At 42.4% G+C, this 19,766-nt stretch overlaps 1 protein-coding gene across 1 annotated transcript in view; it reads right to left on the bottom strand.

Annotated features, from left to right (window-relative positions):
* The window catches only part of TESK2 (testis associated actin remodelling kinase 2), an 85,882-nt gene extending 67,532 nt beyond the window's left edge, over window positions 1-18,350 (bottom strand). Inside the window, exons 1-2 of the mRNA XM_075424610.1 lie at window positions 18,122-18,350; window positions 9,426-9,729 (exon numbers count right to left, since the gene is read on the bottom strand). Of these exons, the coding sequence (XP_075280725.1) occupies window positions 9,426-9,647 (222 nt within the window). The 5' untranslated portion in view covers window positions 9,648-9,729; window positions 18,122-18,350. The remainder of the gene's footprint in view (window positions 1-9,425; window positions 9,730-18,121) is intronic.
* Window positions 18,351-19,766: the final 1,416 nt, after the last annotated feature.

Below are 19,766 nucleotides of genomic sequence, written 5' to 3'. Positions count from 1 at the left end.
TAATGTTTTACACAGTTTTTGAAGAACACCTATATTTGTTCAGGCCCTTGATCAGACTGCTAATTCCAGAGGCAATCAAAGAGGATCCTTTCCTAGTGCAAATCTTACACTAAATGTTCAAAGCAACACATTAGAAAATGAGAGAACTTCGAAATTCAATCAGTAAGGACAAAGAAAAAGTATGAGATAACTTTGAGGTTTCCTGTGAAATTTCACATTATCAGCCAACTTCGATCTCAGTGCTGCCTTCAGAGCATTTTTAACCTGAATAGCAGAAATACTTCCTTATGAGTTATACAAAAAGATATTTTTGTTGTACTTCAAATTTCTAAATCCACAGTGTTACTATTTTGTTCCTTAAGACAAAATGACAACCATTCTAAACAGAGAAGGTATGAGGAAAGCACACATAGATGACGGAAAGCAGATCTTCCAGATGCCCTCTCGCTTCCTCGGTAGGTTTTTACCATCCCTCTGCCAAGGGCTTCTGCCATCCCCGCTCAGACAGAGCTGTTCACACACGTCGTCTTCACAGGAAGCCACAGTAGCTTAATCTGCTGCTGGAGGTTTTACAGTCCAGTGTGGCTTATGATGCAGCCACTCCTCTCCTGCTCAATAAAATTGCTTCTTCAGACATACCTGGGAGTTAGTATCTTCCACTGCAGTAGTTTCTACCAGCTTTAAAGAACAGGTTAAGGAGATGTCCACAAGAATGACAGATAAAGCTGCTTTTCCCCTTGGACAAAAGGATGAAAAGCCCAACCCTATGTTTTTGGCTCCACAAATCTATAAAGCAAAGAAAAACACATAAAGATGTAACAGTGTGGTAGGAAGGCCTAAACAGTAAAAACGCCAAAGCCTGACGTAAGCAAAACTTGCAGAAAACAATTATGCCTATCGGGTAAGAATTAGTTTCCAGCGAAAAAATAAGTGCAATTATCTCCAGTACACTTCTAATGGCAAGAACACAACTACACTAAGTCTGGGGACACAACAGAAGTTCACACACACACTGCGTTAACCGAGCTATGGTTCCAGCAACACTATATCTCATATACAACAGCTACCATAAAGAAACACACCTACACACAATCAGTCTTCCTATTGTCCTCTACATGGAAAACACACAGGCATTCTGCCCAGTAAGTGATTTTATGCAGATATTAATGTCACCTTTAAGAATGTAATTTTGGTCTAAAGTCTGGTGACAAAGCAATGAAGCTGTTTGAAAGCAAAAGCCAGAGCTGTACCAAGAGTCAAATTCATCCCTTAGTTTGGTATTAACAAAGAAACAAACTTTTTCCTGTTGTCAGTGCTTATGCTGAGAGTTTTAAAATAACAATCAAAAGGGTATGTTAGGATTAAGGAAAGTTTGCCTCCAGCTGGAATGCCCAGAATCTCCTTGACCTATGCCGACAACTAGCTCCTTTCCCCTTAAGAGAATTCAGGGGGAAAGTATTGGTCTGACCGTCCTAAAGACTGACATCCCATTTATGCAGGAAACAGGTGCACACAGACAAGACAGTAAGAACTTGCTTGTAGAGTCCTGGGAGTGTGCTGGGACCTTGTCCTGCAGGAGGGAGCTCTGTACCAGTTCCACTCTTGGCCATCCTGCAAAACCTTGAAATAATGCAGACTCATATTTACATTTAAAACACACTGACAGTTCAAATATTGCAGTGCCTGCTTATCCATCAAAACCCAAGCTAATAAAGATTCCAGTTCTGGAAAGTACTGTCTGCAAATTTTAAGGCACTGGTTTCCAACATCTTCTCCAGTGGGATTTTGCTGAGCATGGGCTGAAAATCAAGCAGCAGCCCTCTTGCCTTGAATTCAGATTCTCTTGCCCTTTTTTCCGCACCTCTTCCTTTTTGCAGTCATCCTCTTCTTCTAACCTGAACTGGCATTCCCCCCTCTGCATGCTCATTTATAAAACTACTCATATATCTTCTTCCCTCCTTCCACACATTCACAGATATTTTGCTCTTGGAAGAAGGCCTCTGCTGTCATGATGTATCACTAAATGCCACAGGAAAACTGAACCCTCTGTCAGTAACAAGTCACTAGTAGAGTCAAGAAGCAAATAGATAGGACCAGCTGTGGAAACAACTCAAACTGGGAAGTTCTAGCTATAAAAGGATAGTTAAAAAAATAATAATACAAAATATGACCTGCATACACCAAAGGAGGTTCTAGAATCTTATCCAGTGGAAGTTTAAAGCACAGGCCAAAAATGGCTGCCAAGAACAGATCACATATACTTGAGTCTGGCTCAGCTAAGGATATTGTAGTAGTTCTCATAACATCCTTTCGCAGCTTTACATTAATTTTAAAATTAGGCGATAAGATTTATTAAGCTAATTGTATAAATGTTTTACAATAGCAATACACATACATGAACATGCAGATTTCTGTAAGACATCTGACTTCGTGCCACAACCCACTACAACTAAAGACTGGCTAATGATAGCTTAAGATACAGTTGCATGTGACAACACAGCATAAGATAGGGAAGTCTTCTACTGAGCTTCCAGAGGAACTGAGCTAGGCCTCCTGTTGCTCAATATTCTGCATTCACTTCCAGCTCACTGATGGAAGCTGCCACTCAGAAAAATTGAAACTTGTAAGTTTGTAGCATTACTCTGTTTGCCTTATTTCACTAAGTAGTGAAAGCCACTTCATATCTTAGGTCCATCTGAGCAAAAAATCAACATAACTAAATTAAAAACTCCACTACAAACAAGCACTGAAGGCTACAGAACAGGAGACCCACACCCATTAAACATAAGGTACTAACACGCTATGACAACAAGCGGTGTGCATTTTTTATAACAGTGTGACACAAAGCAAAACAACATTATTTACATGTCGTTGTTAAAAACAAAACTAGGGCATTCTGAGTTAGGATGTTCACTTTAAAAAGAGAAAGACATTGGAAAGACTTAAACCTATATTGCAAGAACTACATCATTCCCAGAGTGGAGGTGGGACAGGAAAGACAGAAATCAGGATTAGTTAGCACACTAAAAAGGTCAAAACCTAACTAGATAACATACATGAAGTTTTGCAGGGAGGAAAGAAGAGGCATTAAAAAGACGCTGTCCCAGCCAAAACAATATAAACAACAACTGAGTGGACTAGCACACCCATAGACTTCAAGTTAGGCACAAACTTACAGACAGTGAGATTACCCACTGAGCACTGGAATCCATAATACGGTGTTTGAGGTCTTCAGTTCAAAACTGAATTAAAAATACAACAAGAGGAGGTGGGGGGTGTATACCTGTATTGTATGTGGTGTCAATATATGCTGCAGACAAAATACCAGTTCCCAGTAAAATATAATGACCTTTGATCATGTGGCAGTGTGTGTGTGTAGATGACCTAAATAGTTAAGGCTTGGAAAAGCTATTGAGAAGTCCATAATGCCTTTATTTTTAAACATGTAGTGTATCCATGAGACATAATGGGCAAAGCATAACATGAAAATAGATATTCATGCGAACCAAGACACACATTTTATTTTTTTTGGTCAAGTGACCTGTCTATTCTCACAGCTTCTGCATCTGAAGCCCTATGAGTTAGTCCCTCACTCACTCTATTGTACAGTTCTTACTCTGCACTGTTTACTCTAGTTAGCAAGTTCTGTCAAACCTAGGTTAGAGGCCAAAAGAGAAAACTGACATCAAACATTTCTGCACCAGACTCCTCAAGGCCTGCACAATTACAAACACAGAGAGAGAAGTTAATCAAGCAGAATAGTAATAAAGTAATAAAATAAAAAAAAAAAACAACACACCAACTCTCAATGGGTCGCTTTGGGAAAGCCAGGTCAGTAGTATCTCTCAGATCTACCACAGTCAGATGTTCCAGAGATCAAGCTCACCAGCATGACACAGTATCATAAATGATACAGAGCATAAATTATACTAGATAGTATACATTAGAGGTAACAGAACTACCAGTTTTATCCCAAGTACACTACAAGTATTTGATAAAAAAGAATTATATGTAAGTGTCCTTCACGTTATCCCTAAGCACAACTCCACATCAGCTCTGTTTCTCCTTTAACATTAGAGAGCTGGATGCTGCTTATCTTTAAGGCACCTTGAAGACATTAAATAAATACGAGAAACAGGATCCTAACCTCAGGCGCAAGGTATGTATTTAGACAAGAACAGGTTCCCTGATCAGTCAGCACTTCTGAAACTCGGAGCACATAAAATTTACCACACAAAATAAAGACTAACAACTAATTGATGAATTGAAGACCATCACTCCAAGGTATTCAAACAGAAGGCCTTACAGCATAAGCACATACAGCATGACTATCCTGAGGGTACTGACCCATTTGTACTCATCATCCCTCTCGTTAAGGCAGCCAAAAGTATGCTGCCCTTTCTTTGTATTCAGACTTGGCCTTGCACCTGGACAGGTGTTATGTTATAGTTTCATAGGTTATGGACTCCGTACATCACAGAATAGCACTGACCCATTTCCAGCATTTGTTTCTCAAGGGTACCCATGTCATACCAGCACTAAGATTCGTATCTTGTTTTCCATATGGCTTCGATGCATCTTACAAGCCATCTTCATAGATCAGCCAGACAAGTGTAATCTACAAGGAACTACCATAAAGTAACAATGCAAAACCATAATCAAACGAGTAGCTAGTGGTTCACAGGTAAACTGGTAAGATTATCAAGTAGGACTCTGGAGGAATCTGCCTGAAGTCAAACCAGAGAGTGAAAGAGGGCCAAGCACTTCTGAGACAGGATTAGAATTCAAAGTGATCTTGAAAAAATAAGAAATGCGTGAAGGAGATCAACACACACAAAAAATTCCAAATTATTTAACCCAGTAGGGATTACTAGGTAAAATCTGCTGTACAAGTGCAAAAATGGGAAAATGATGCAGCCAGAAGTTCTGCAGAAAGGATCTCTAGTTATAGGGGATCATAAACTGAGTGCTTAGTGCTTGGTGCTGTCAGTAAATATGCTGATATGACAGGGCTGATTTCCATCTCAATTTTTTTCTTTGGAGGCACTCATGCTCAGTTGCTTAGTATTTCATCTCTAAGAGGCAGTTTATTTTGCATTATGTCTTATACATCTTATATTCATAGTCTCGTCTTTGCCCATCCACCATTAAACAAGCATTTCATTAACTGATTTTTTTTAAGGTATTATGCACCTTTTTCACTGCTCACATGAATTAACCTTCCCAGGTACATGCTTAAGATGCAAACTATAGTGACACATAGCTTAAGAGTATTTTAGAAGATGCAATTTTTCTCTCTGATGGCTAATTTCAAATAGTGAATCTCTTGACTCCTACAAGGTTAAAAGCACAGTTTCAGGTAGTCAAGACTGTGGCTTTGTTGACTTGAGTTGTCTCTTCAAATTCAATCTCTGCCTGTCCCAAAGATTATCTTTGGAAGGCTACACTGGCTTTAGCAGTTTTGACAGCACATGTTCCCTGTTATACATATGTCAGCTCTCTAGCTACTGGGGAGCGAGTAGCTTTCAACAGTTAAGACCATCATTACAGTAGCAGTGAGATGTCCCTGCACTGCACAGCTAACCAGAGTGACTCAAACGTAACTTGTTTTCCTCCTCTTGAATTATCTTCTGATAGCACTGCGAATTAGATGGCTTGGCATATTTAAAACAGCGGAAGAAGTCTGCAGTGAAACAACTATTTTAGCATCCAGAACTACCCAAGACAAAACCATGGTATCTTCTCTGGATGTCAAAAGACTTCACCATTCCTCAACAGTCAAAACCCTCAAATTCCCCAGTGACCACACCTGTACAGCAACACAACTTTCCCAACATGCAAACACACAGGACACTGAATTTGCACAATGCTATACTGGATCAATGATCCCTGTTTTCATGTATACATGAACAACAAACTGCAAAAAGTCAATTTTTAACATTCAGCTGAAGTGCTGAAGTATTTCCAGTCTCTCCCAAAAGTTCAGCTACAGAATGCAGAGCCAACAAGGAACCTGAAGGAACTTTTTAGCAACTCAAACAGTTAGTACTGACTTTGAATCTGAAGGTATACTTGAAGAGAAAAAGATCCTGGATTTTAGTCTGACTACTGCTCCAACACATTTTATAATGAGTAGTATTATTTCCTAATAGGGTATTTAGTTTCAGGATTATGCTTATCTCCCTCACAGTTACTTATAGCTCCATCAGCCCTTATCGGTCTTCCCAGGTAGGAATTTAAAGGTTTGGGATCATGGCTGGGCATTGTTCATTTACATAAACAGTCTTTGCCTAGTTCAATCTTAAAAGCAAACCTCAGCGTTCTGCACTTGCCACTGAAAATTAAAACTGGCCCTAGTCAGTCAGCTGCTTCAAACTAGATTGCTAATAGTTTGACAAAGTTCAGTTTTTCTAGACTAGTTTCCATAATACTTAGCATTCAGGTGAATGCAAATTGTTATCATGATGGCTAACAAAATCAAAATGCTAGTTCAATACTTTATGCTGAATAAATCACAAAGTTTAACCTGTGTATGAATAAAGGTGCACTAGAAATGCTAAAAGATCATTTATAGCACACATGACCATTAATGTATACATCTAAGATGTAACTTACTCCTATTCTCAAGTTAAGAGAAGGCAACTTCTATCCACTATGATAGACAATATTTAAAAAGGAGTTTCCACAAAAGAGAATGGAGGAGAAGTCACTGAAAACAATTGTCAGTTACACAGCAAAACAAAAATCCCAAAGCCTTGAAACACTCTAAGCGTTCTTTGTTAAATCACTTGAGTGAACCCAATGTATGATACTCACAAAACAATAGACATACATAATTGGAAAAGCTCTGGTGACACGGGGTTTAGACACCTTTGCTAACGCAAAGGGAAGGCTTCATTGCTCATTTAAAGTTACTTACACAGTAAGTCTAGAACTATCCTGGATTTTTCTCAAGTTCATTCACTTAGCTGGGAGCCTGCAGATCAAACTGAACTTTAACTGTGTCACACCATGAGGCTCTCCTCCTGGAAGCACATCAAGGTTTTTGCATGAAATCTGATCATCAGCACAGTAGGATTAATGACAGAGGTGGTCAGGCTGATAAACTAGCAGAACAGAAACCTGCTTAAATGACGATAGAACTGCATCGAAAATAAGGCTGTAATGCATTCTCACCCCTTTCTGCCAAAACTGAAGCAAAATCTTGTTTGAAACTGATGTGAAAGAAAAGGCTTTAGCATTGTGTCCCTGCAGGAGGTCTGTGGTTGTTTCTGGGAAAACAGATACCAGACTACCATCGCTCTCTTAGAATAATGCCACTGATTGCTGACTGACACCACACGATGTCTAGTTCAGCTTCCTGAAAGGGGAATAGCAGAGGAAGGTTTTGAGTTATTTATGCACAGTAAGGTAAATCGAATATCAGGGATTTCTCTCAAACAGCGTAAGTTCTCAAACAGTTGGTTACCTCTGTATGCCACTACCTGACTAAACCAAGTGCTCTCTTAAAATAAGATATCAATTGCTACAAATGCTGGAAATTTACCTCTACTTTTAGCCACTTTTTCCCTCACACACACCTACTTTTGCTTCCTAATGATCAAGAATACTGTACCTTTCTGCTGGATATGCAAGCACCTTGCCTCAGGGCACTTCTCCATGATGTTCCACACCAATACATGGTAGAATATTATAGCTATTTCACCTAGTAAATTCATTCACAAAGTATGTAGCTCTGACTACATAACATTTTGAAGCCCAAACATAAGCACTTGATTGGCAGTACCACTATAGGATAAAGTCACAACCTAAGCACTGTAAAATCCAAGTATTAAAGAGTGCTGAATCCTGAATTAACAGAACAGCAAAAGACACAATGTCTAATCAGCAACAGTGAGATAAACCTAAGAAAAAATACTCAAAAACCATGAATGCTGAAATTCACACAAACAAACCAAGGTCTGTTATTCCCTAGTTACAGATGACCCAAGTCTACTGGTACCTTTATACACTTCACCGCAGCTTCACCATAAAAGCTGCACAGATTAGTTCAGTGGCACACAGAACTTCAAAAATTCATCCATTTCACGTTAAGAAATGTCTAGATACAAAGACAGTTGATACAAAATGCATTATATAAAGTTTTCCAAACAGGAAAATATGAAGAAAAAACAAACCAAAACCTTGTTTTCAATTGGTATACAAGTTGGCTTTATAAAGAGCTGACCTGTACCAAGTCTCCTACACACGCCAAATAAAATTCTTCTTATCTGCTTATCTGAAACAACTAAAAACATGTGTTAGTGGAAATAAAATTTCATCTATCTAGCTAAACAGAAAAACTTCTGTGCAGTGACTTGCGTTTATAGCAGAGTAGAGGTATATATGGAGATGTGAATGTGTGTGGGTATTAAAGCAACACAAAAATAAAAATTATTTTCTAATTCACTTACCTATTCATAGCAATAAAGCTGGATAAGAGGTTTTTTGGTTTAAGTTCTTAAAGAAAAGACCACATGAAGTGTCATGGAATGGACATAATATATTGTGAGATAAAGTTTTCTGGTATTTCACTAGAATGGAAATAATTTGGAGGGTGACTTCGTTTAAAGTCAGGAACTAGGACAAGGAAACAAATCACTTTTGCAGTGTCTGAAAACCTGGAAGCCAACTCAATGTTCTATTCCTCTACAATAAACCTTACTAAAACAGTCAGAACAGCAGAAGTATCACCAGCACTATAAAACTGGGGTTGCCTGTATGGTTTCACAAATAGCCTTACAAAGATCTTACCCACTTCCCAAATTCATAGCAGCAAATCACCGACAACATCAGATATTCTCATTCATACTGTTTACTTCAAATCAATCTCTGATTATTTGAGCTAGCAGCATGGCATAACAAGTAACAAAGGACACAGAGAAGAGCAGCTAATTGTATTGTAACTTCAACACAGTAATGTTGTGGCCTCAAATTCAGTAATCACATGTAGATCTCCTAACATATGAATCTAGTGTTGAGAGGCAAAGACTACCAAAGGAATGAGTACAACACCACAAAACTAATAATTTAGCTAAATTAAAAGACATTCACACTTACATATGAGAGAAGCAATAGCCATTGGTGTTTAACACACAACATGAATGCAAAAATACATGGCAGACATCAAAAGATAAACTAATATTTTTTTTTTAGCTTTTACTGTTTCTCCCAAACAGCCTCTGCAACTCCCCATGTAAATTACAAGTGGTAAAATACAGCTGGAAGAGTGACAGAAGAAATCACCAGTCACTTATCCTGAGTAAAGCAAATACAAGAACTAACAGTTGACTTCAGTGAAAAGTATTTCTGCTGATACTCTTGTACATTCTCAGCACCAAACATGAAGCAATCAACATGACGAGACGAAAGGACTAAACACGCACCTTGAACACTTCAGAGAAGAAACCAGAGCCAATTTTCTCACGTGTGAAGTCATCAAGACGGGTAAGTCTGGAAAAGGCACTTATCAGGGCTCTGTATGAAGAGGTACAAACTCTTCCTATCTGGGATGCAGTCCCTTCTCCTCCAGTGCCACCATCAAAGTCTTCAGCGCGCTCCAAGCGTGGTGGAAATCCTGCTATTGAATTCCGCTTACTTCGGTCCATTTTGAAAACAAGGTTTTAGTTCATTCAAGTGGGACTTCTCACATCTTAGGTAATTTGCTGTCTTCTCTACTCTTGTTGGATCCTAAAATACAAGAAACTGAGATTATCATTATTGTAAACATATCTAATAAGTTTCATATGACTCCAACACAGCTTACACCAATTTAAGGGAGTAAGAAAAAAAAAAAGAAAAAAGCAGAAGACAACCAAGTAGGGGCATGAAAAAACAAAGAGGGAAAAAAAACCCACCACAACCAACCACACAGGATCGTCAGTAAAGACAGACAACGTAATGAACCTCTCCTTTAGATCCACGGAAATACCCTACGCTCCACCTATTATGAGATCACAGAATCACAGAATCACAGAATGTTCCGGGTTGGAAGGGACCTCTGTGGGTCATCTAGTCCAACCCCCCTGCCGAAGCAGGGTCACCTACAGCAGGCTCTATTCCAGACAGGTCTTGAATAGAGAAGGAGACTCCACAAGCTCCCTGGGCAGCCTGTTCCAGGGCTCCATCACCCTCAGAGGGAAGAAGTTCTTCCTCATATTCAGATGGAACTTCCTGTGCTTCAGTTTGTGCCTGTTGCCCCTTGTCCTGTCAGTGGACACCACTGAAAAGAGTCTGGCCCCATCCTCCTGACACCCACCCTTCAGATATTTGTAAGCATTTATAAGGTCCCCTCTCAGCCTTCTCTTCTTCAGGCTGAACAAGCCCAGCTCCCTCAGCCCCTCCTCATAGGACAGATGTTCCAGTCGCCTCACCATCCTTGTAGCCCTCCGCTGGACTCTCTCCAGCAGCTCGTCATCTTTCTTGAATTGGGGAGCCCAGAACTGGACAGAGTACATCCAGATGAGATGAGTATGTCTGGAAGTCAAAATTTAAGCGGCAACAACTTTCATTCCCTCCCCACCCCCTTTCTTTTTTACTTAACTTCTGGTTGCTGAAGTAACCAACTAAGCAGGAGGAAACCCACAAAATGTAACATTCTGTTCTACTTCAGTAGCAGTTGGTGACCAATCTACTGCTATCACAAGAAACTATTTCACATTACGGACTGAACAAAGGCTCCCTAACTATAAAAAATGGACCAACTTTCAGTTGACATAAGGAAAATTACTAGCAATCAGTAACAGTTGCTGGAGCACAAAAACCTTTGTTTTTAAAGCTTCCTCCTATGAGTCTTCCAAAACCAATTCCCTAACTGGTAGGAACACAAGTTTATATCCACTAGAGATCTAGCCCCCAAATTTATAAAAACATCAACAATCCTGCTATAAAAACAAAGTATTCTTACAAGAAACTGCCAGAACAATTCTCCCCACAAACACACGTTTTACAGCTACATTAATTTCAGTTCAACTGGAAACAAGCTACATTTGCCAAGTAGGAGAACAGAGGGGAAGAAAAAGGGGGGCAAAAACAACAGTAAGGGAATTTTTTTTCTTTTTAAGAGGATGATGAAGTAATCAGGATAACTCTGGAGCCCATCAAATTCTGTTTGGACTGGCAAACCTGACAGGTGGCCTACTTTTTTTCTTTAAACCTTACACTCAGGAGGTTATTCATGTTTTCCACGCTTAACTGTTCATTTACAGCAATTTGGTGAGCCCCTACAAAACCTGAACAAAGTGAGCAGTCACGAAGAGGACAGATTTCTCTTTTTTTTTTTTCTTTTCCCTGAGGGTGAATGAAAAACTGGAGGGAGGGGAAGGAAACAAAATTAAAAAAAAAAAAAATGGTGGACACAGTAATCACAAAGCAGGGAGCCAATCATACTTCTACTTACACAGATGTACAGAACCTGAACAATACACTAAATTTGAAGAGTGTCTCAAAAACAGAGGCACACCAGCTGTCCTCTGAATATACAGCAGTGTTGCTATAGCCATGTTTTGTATGCAGCGTACCTTCCAGAGATGCTCTGTGCCAACACATCAGAAAAACACGTAGTCTGTCCCTGCCTTCAGATGTAAGCTCTGTTGAACTGCGTGGAAGTAATTTGAGGTTGTCCTCTCCAAAAAAGAAAAAAACAACAACAACCCCATCCTTCTCTCCCCCTATATTTTTAAGGGTGTTTATTCAAACATCTTAACACTTCTCTAAATGGGAGTTGGGGGGAGGTGGGTATAAAAGAGTCTTACCAGGACCTGATTAGGAAAATTGAATCTCTATCAAATCCCATGTTGTGGTATTTCTACAGAATTCCATATGCAGGCTCCTACGTGCAGGAGCTTACTGCACTTTTCAGATGATAGCACTACATAGTCTAATGCTATGGTGTGGCCGACTGCCACACAGAAGATCAGGATCCAATTTCTGACCTCATATGCTTGCCCCATGAGGGTTGAGCGTCTGGAAATGGTACAGAAGCACCACAGGAAGATAATGCCTGTTACATCTCCCCAGCTGAGAAAAACAGCCCAGTGAACCTCCTCAGCTATAGAGGAGATGCCCAGGAATTCCCAAGGCACACTTGAATTAATTCCTTTTGATCTGAAAGGGACAAACTAACATTTGGTTAATTTTCAAGGAGATAAAGAAAGAACTGTCTGTGGAAGGCGGGTAGACATGAAACCATGGTGTTAACAATTCATGTTCTGGAACAGGAGATGCAAGTATCCTTGGCAACTGACCAGAAAACCTGCTTTAATTGAAGCAATGATGTTTTAAAACTTGCTTGCATCAGAGTAGTACCCACATGCACTAGACACTTTCTAAGGAAGGGAGCAAGCATTTGCCCCAGCAACGCAGTCAGACAGTCCAATATCACAGTAACACCATATGAAGTGGACCCTGGAGCTTGTAAGCACCCCTGCTAAGCCTAGTGAAACAACACATCCACGCTGCAGCCCAGCAAACCAAAGCAACTTGTAAATCAGGACTGTAAGTTTAAGTTCTCAGGCAAAGCAAACAAATAGGGAATATTGCTGTTGGCTTAACTAGAGGAAGATACCAAGTTAGGCAAGTGATCTTAAACAGGAGGAAAAGCCTAACTCTGTCTTAAGTATACAGATACCACTAACAAAAGATCAGCTCTCAACAGTGTCTCTCAATCTATTTCACAAAAAAAAAAAAATCTCCTTCACACATACACATCCTTTTGATTGAAATCACATGGTGAACTTTTCAAAACTCTATACAAATGCCACAATGAAAGAAGAGATTTAAAGTACTTCACACAACAAACCCCAAAAGGTTTTGCCATCTGGATTCCCAAGTAACCCATTCCTTCATTTTTGCTTCCTAGAGTTTGCCTTCTTTCCAGACAGCTACACAAAATTCTTGGAAATTATTAGGATAGAGCTTCATTTGTCTAGTATTCTGCCCAGGATTGCATACACGGAATTAGAGAAAAATTTCAAGTGGGCACAATTCCAAGTGGGCCTCCTGTCATTTTGGCCAATTACGCTAATGACCACCTTCTCAATGAAATCTACCAAGACTTAATTGACTGTCAAGTCAGTCTGAGGTACTCTAATTTACTACCTTGTATGGTTAATTAAAGTGCACTGAACAACATCCAAGACTATCCTGCAAATCCTGCAACCAACCAAATGTTGTTGGGACGGTTTTTTCATATTAAAGTTCAGCTTAAAACTCTTAAGCTGTGCTCAACAGACAGTTGAAAAAAAAACCCACTAAATACTCTAAAAAACATTTCCCAACAAATTCCCAGCTTTCAGACCATTTTTTTGTGACATTCTTATACAAAAAAAAACACATCCCACCCTGCCAAGACAAAAATCATTCAGAAATACACCTCTCAAAATGCATATCTGCCCTACTCTTTGATCTACTACATTACTGAAAAGCACAATTTCAGAATGTTTCATACCCTACCACAGTTTAATGTCTTGATTTAAAAAAACCAAACCTTGAAGAAAAAAAATTACTCATGTTAATATTATATTAAAATCCGTTTCTCCACTGCATGAATGCATTGATTTTTTAATTGTAGAAATTACTATAAATACAAATACTATCAGCATTTATTTGGTTAATTAGATGTTTGGCTTTCAAAACCAATGCCTAAGTCTGCAAATATTTAAAGATGGAAACCCCACAATAGCACATCAAGTTATACCCCACACATCAATGTGAAATGAACAGGTGACCTACATTAGCAGTACTGAACATTTTATACTTCATAGACATAAAAATGGGTAAGGCTTCTCAACTTTAGCAGCATCTCTTTAATGCCTCAGGGTATAAAACAAGATCCTTCCAAAAAAAAATTTCAATTCATTGCTAAGACTTTTTCTGTCCCCAGTATCTTTATTACATGCATATTTGCACTCAAATGTCCAACTCACAATCTCCTAAAAGATGGCCTTAACAACAACAACAACCATTTTTAGACACAGAAGACTGTCGCTAGGCATTCAGCCTGGAAAGCAATAAATCTGGTGGATGCATGTTATTAATTTGAAAAGGTTTTCTGAAGAACAAGATGCCAAAGCTTTGACATAAGTCATTTGCCAAGAGTTAACTATTTACACTCATAGTCTGACACAGCTTCAAAACCCAGCACTACAAAAACATGAAGGAATTACACTAGCAAGTGTCACTCAACAAAATAACAACTTGGAGGTTGGGAGAGAAGAACTCACTAGTAATGTGCAAATTTCAGAAAAGCTTCAAAGGAATGTAAAGAACAAAATCTTCTAAAGACTGAATTGACTTTGAGGTCATTAGCCTAGGGAGGAGGAAAAAAAAAAAAAAGAAAAATGTTTGGCAATAAAACACAAGAAACCAAATTAAACAGGTAAAGAGAACCAGGCATTTGACAATTTTGTTCTCAGCTGCTGTCATCCACTTTCCTAACCGAGGAAAGTTCCTTGGTTCGTTCGTAACTTAGCTTCTTGTGTTTGGGAGAAAGATAATAAACATTTACAAGACAAGGTAGCTACGAGTACCAGAGCTTGCACTATGTTTGGCCTGGCTCATCCTGAAGCTAAAGTCTTTTTGACTACTTTTATGGGATTAAGTCTTAGGGTCCGGTTTAAAGTCCTAATTACAACACTGCACTTGAATGTGAAAATCCCAACATTTTCTGTTTTCATTTAGGTAATATTTTGCTTTAATTTAATCTCCCCTGTAGGGGATAATTCCTAGCTCTAGCCAGTATGGTCACAGCATAAGCTTCCTACAACTAGCGCTGACATTCCTCAGAAGAGACCCGCATCAGCCCTACTACACTACTCCAGAAACTGGAAGTCTGCTAAACTGCATCGTGGTTTTATAATGCAAACAAATGTCCACAAGAGGCGAAGCTGAAACAAACAGTTCATTTATTTTGTGACTGTAGCCAAGTCTGAAACCACTAAGAGAGACTAGCCATTAACTTACTGCAGAGCTCAGGATTCAGGGCCAAGGGTGTAGGTTTAAAAATATTTGCACCCAGCATAGGCATAAATTCTGGCACATATTTAGAAGGCAACGATAAGTGGGGGCTCAAAACCCCAGAAAAACCACTCCATCCTTATGCCCACAGCATAATTGCCAGCAGTTTCTAGGGGCCAGTTATAATACAAAACTAAACCTCTCCAGGAGGACCTTGCAAAAATCCATTCGTTTCCTAGCCTGGTTTTAGTCACTCCAACCCACAGTGCAGACGGACTCCAGCCTAGTTACAGAGCATCGTTAGAGTTAAATAATCACTCAAGCAGACCATGTACAATACACAGCTGCTGCTTCAAATGGATAATTTTAATATATTATGTTTACCTAACAAAACAGAGCTCAGTAAAGACGCTGAGAAGCAGCTCATGCCTTCCAGGTGTCAGCAGGCTGACATTTACTTAGGTCTTGAGAAAAACAAATGGAATTAAAGCCTTCCAATACCAACAGGTATTGTAACATCTCAGTAATCAAGAAATTTCCCCCTCAGCCTCTCCACCGGGTTTACGACTGAGGGCTGACAGCTCTGTTAGCACTGGGGGGGTTCACAAGAGACAGGAAAAAACTTTCTGTTGTTTCAATGCAGCCAGTGAGACAATCCAGCACAGCAAAGGCAAGAAAAGAGAACAAGAAATCTTGGAACAGGAATGAAGATAAAGTAAGCAGGCTGAATTTCATACCCAACTGACCTCTCTTGGACAAAAATCTTACATTTATACATCATCACACAAGACAAGACAGTCAACATTTGTATTTTCCAGCTAAAAGTATCATCTCCACAAATATTTAAATACATTCTGTAATCTACCCTCAAAACAAGCTGAAACACCAGTCCACGTCACCAGTTTCACGTTACAGCGAAACATCCAGTACCAGGTTTACTTCAGGTACCGGCTGCGCAAGCAGAACAGTAACACAGTCTCGACTGATTTGTTTATGAATTTTTGAAGCAAGGACAAGGCTTCCCAAACCTGTTGTTGTTGAGGTACTGGAGACATCGGAGCCTGCTGCTATTTACATCTCAACCTGAAGCACCCTGGGTACCAAGGGGAAACACGGAACTTCGGTTTGTGAGCCACAGACCTGGAGCGTACAAAGTTATTTCAAGTAACTCTGCTCCTGGTTGCAAGAGCTATTACAGTTCTCCAGTGCAACCAATGGGACAACCATGTAAAAAGTGGCTTAACCACTACCAGAAATGTGCTCAACTTAAGAAAAAGTGACAGAGTCATATGAAAAGAAGCTTACCATCTAAGTCAGAAAGAGGACTTGGCAACAGACAACAGATGGAGCCAGTGTGATACAGCTGCCAATTATTAGATGTACTTACTGACAAACATGTTAAAAGATTTTAAAACAAACAACTTCAAATGAAGACATTAAGGATCTAATAAGTAGGAAACGTGCTTAAAAAAATTGTGAACACTGACCATTTTTCGATCTTGCCTAGAAGAGCACTTATGTTTGTGCCAGGCTGCAAGATACCACACTGCAAAGATACAATAAAAAGCTTTGCATTGTGCAAATGCGTGGTTCTCAGCTACAGGAAGAATACAGAAAGGGAACCTATGATGCAAGGGAACCACGAGCTTCATTCTTTTCTGCAGCAGACACAGAAGCAACAGTCTCCTCTAACTCTGCGTTTCTTTCACGAATTTGTGAAATTATTTGCATAAAGCATTACAATGGCAAAAGCACAAATGCATAGAATTGGAGGGTATAACTAGGTTACAGGAGGCCTATACCACCAGAACACATCATTTAGAACAACTTTCTCCTTCCACTGTCTCAAAAACATTAAGCACTGAAGAAAGGATTGCTCTTTCCCCTCTCCTGCCCCACTCCCACTGCCAGCTGTTCAACCTAATGAAACAGCACAAAACAACTTCCAAGCAAAAAACACAGGAGAGCACACACTCGCCACCAGGTAGAGGGAGCATATTCTTTTGCCTTCAGTTCAAGCTACGCATGTTTTGCATGCAAGTTTTACATAAAGACAAAACAAAATGGACAGTGCAATTACACAGCCATGTCTACAGCTGTACCGTATACTTCTGCAAGAATCAGAAAATGCCATTTCTGATAGCCTATCAGGATACGGTATGCAACAGTAATTTCCAAAGACGATAACTACATGGAAAGGTTTATGGCTAGTCCATTGGGCATATCAGAGTTTCTCATAAAAAAATCTTATCTTAGGTTGTAAATTCCACTGCCTAATTAAGCCCACAGAACTGTAAGTCTGCTGCTTTTGCAGACAATAAAATATGTTAGAACTACTAAAAAAAAAAAATCATTTCGGTTGAAGCCTAAAGGCTTCTCAAGTTAGCCTAAATATTAGCTGTGAGTCTTTTTCAGGGTTACAGACAGAAAGGAATAAATTTAAATAAAATTCAGCTCCGTACTCTTGAAATTCTAGCTTTCAACTACCAAGGCACTACCTATCAGAATGCCCAAGCGGAAAGTCCCCCGTACTTAAAGCAAATACAGTTCCCACCCTCAACGGAACGCAACCTCCAGGGCGATCCTCTGCCTTCACACAGCACCTTTCACCCGAAGGCCATAAAGCAGACACACACGCGCACACACCTGAACGGCCGGGCCCGTCACCACACCATGACTCACGCAGCCTTACAGGGCAGCGCTCAGCACGGCAAGGCCCGAGCCCAGCCCTCGCACCTCTCGGCAGAGGGGCCGTTCCCACGCGGCCGGGCACAGGTCCCGGCGAGCCGCGCTCAGGCAGACCCTTGCCCCCGAAGCAGGGCACGGGCTTCTGCGGCCGGCCTTCCCCGCAGCACCCGCTGCCCCTCCCGCCTCGCCCCCGGGGCGAACCTGTCCGCCCGCTCACCGGCACGCACTCCACCCCTCACAGCACCGCCCGGGGGGGGGACGGACCCCGCCGGCTGCCCCTTCCCCTCCGCTGGAAGGGAGCCGCTCCCCGCCTCAGGGGGTGCCCCCCACCCGCACGGGCCTTCCCCTTGCTGCCTACCACGGAGAAGCGCGGGCACCCCCACCCCTCCTCCCCGCGTCTGCCTGCGGGCAACCCCCCCGCGCGCCCGCCGGCCGTTACCTGAGCGGCGGCGCCAGCAGGGCCTGCGGGCGGCGCGGGCTCTCATGGCCGCATACCCCGGCCGCCGGCAACCCCCGGGCACTCAGCAACCCGGCGAGGGTCTGCCCCGCCGCTGCGGCAAGCGAGGGGGCCCCATGTGAAGAGGGAGCCCAGCTGCGGGACCCGGGGCCGTGATCACCGCCGCGGCTCCACCTCCTCCTCCTCCTCCCCCTCACGCGTCCCTCCCCGCGGCGAGCGCCGCCGCCGAGCCGCCCACAGCGCAGGGGCAGCACCCAACTAGGCACCGCCCCTTCCTAGCAGCCAATCGGCCCCGGGTGGGCCTGGATGGACGGCGGCGGTCGGCCAATGGAGAAAGGTAAAGCAGGCTGCGGGACTCGAACGTGAGTGCATCCTTTTAATTGGTCATGAGCCACTTGAGGAGCATGTGGTTTGACCAACCATACGAGGGACAACAACTGCCGAGACAAGGGCGGGAGCCAGTGACAGGAAAGAGAGGGGGGCGTTGCTAGGGGCGCCTCGCCTTCACTGGTCAGCCTCTGAGGGCGGGTTATAAATAAGGGAGTTAGCCAGTAGAAGTGTGGTGCGCCCGGTGACGGACGGGCGGAAGAGCCAATCCTCATATATTTATAGGCAGCGATAGGCATGAAGCTGTCAGCAGAACGGGCGCCCCGACAGGCGCGGAGGGCGGCGAGACCGGGCTGGCAGGTCCCAGCAGGCCGCGCGCGGGCGCCATGGCGGCGGCGGGTCGGGGCGCTGAGGGGGGTTGCGGTGCGTCCGGGAAGCGCAGAACCCCCTGGTCCTGTCCGAGAGGGGCCTGCGCCGGCTCGGGCCTGCGTGCTGCGGGTTCCGCCGGCTCTTCGGCCTCAGGCCTGACCGGCACCGACGCTCACCGCTCCCCCAGGCAGCCGTTTGCTACCCGGCGGAAAAGGACCTGGGGGTGCTGGTCGACAGCCGCTGAACATGAGCCAGCAGTGTGCCCAGGTGGCCAAGAAGGCCAACGGCATCCTGGCTTGTGTCAGGAATGGTGTGGCCAGCAGGAGCAGGGAGGTGACCGTGCCCCTGTACTCGGCACTGGTGAGGCTGCACCTCGAGTACTGTGTTCAGTTCTGGGCCACTCACTACCAGAAGGACATTGAGGTGCTGGAGCGTGTCCAGAGAAGGGCAGCGAGGCTGGTGAGGGGTCTGGAGAACAAGTCTTATGAGGAGCGGCTGAGGGAACTGGGGTTGTTTAGTCTGGAGAAGAGGAGGCTGAGGGGGGACCTTATTGCTCCCTGTAACTACCTGAAAGGAGGTTGTAGTGAGGTGGGTGTTGGTTTCTTCTCCCAGGTAACTAGCGATAGGATGAGAGGCAATGGCCTCAAGTTGCACCAGAGGAGGTTTAGATTGGATATTGGGAAAAATTTCTTTACTGAGAGAGTGGTCAGATATTGGAACAGGCTGCCCAGGGTAGTGGTGGAGTCGCCATCCCTGGAGGTGTTTAAAACACATGTAGATGTGGCACTTCAGGACATGGTTTAGTAAGCATGGTGGTGTTGGGTAGATGGTTGGACTTGATGATATTAGAGGTCTTTTCCAACCTATGATTCTATGATTCGCACCCCACCAAGGGAACCCCTGGCTTCAGGTTCCCTCTTCCCCTCCTGCC

Source organism: Opisthocomus hoazin, chromosome 6 (genome assembly GCF_030867145.1).
Source record: "Opisthocomus hoazin isolate bOpiHoa1 chromosome 6, bOpiHoa1.hap1, whole genome shotgun sequence".
Taxonomy (NCBI): Eukaryota; Metazoa; Chordata; class Aves; order Opisthocomiformes; family Opisthocomidae; genus Opisthocomus; species Opisthocomus hoazin.
Note: the sequence above shows the minus strand (reverse complement) of the source record. Positions and strands in the feature narration are given on the sequence as shown.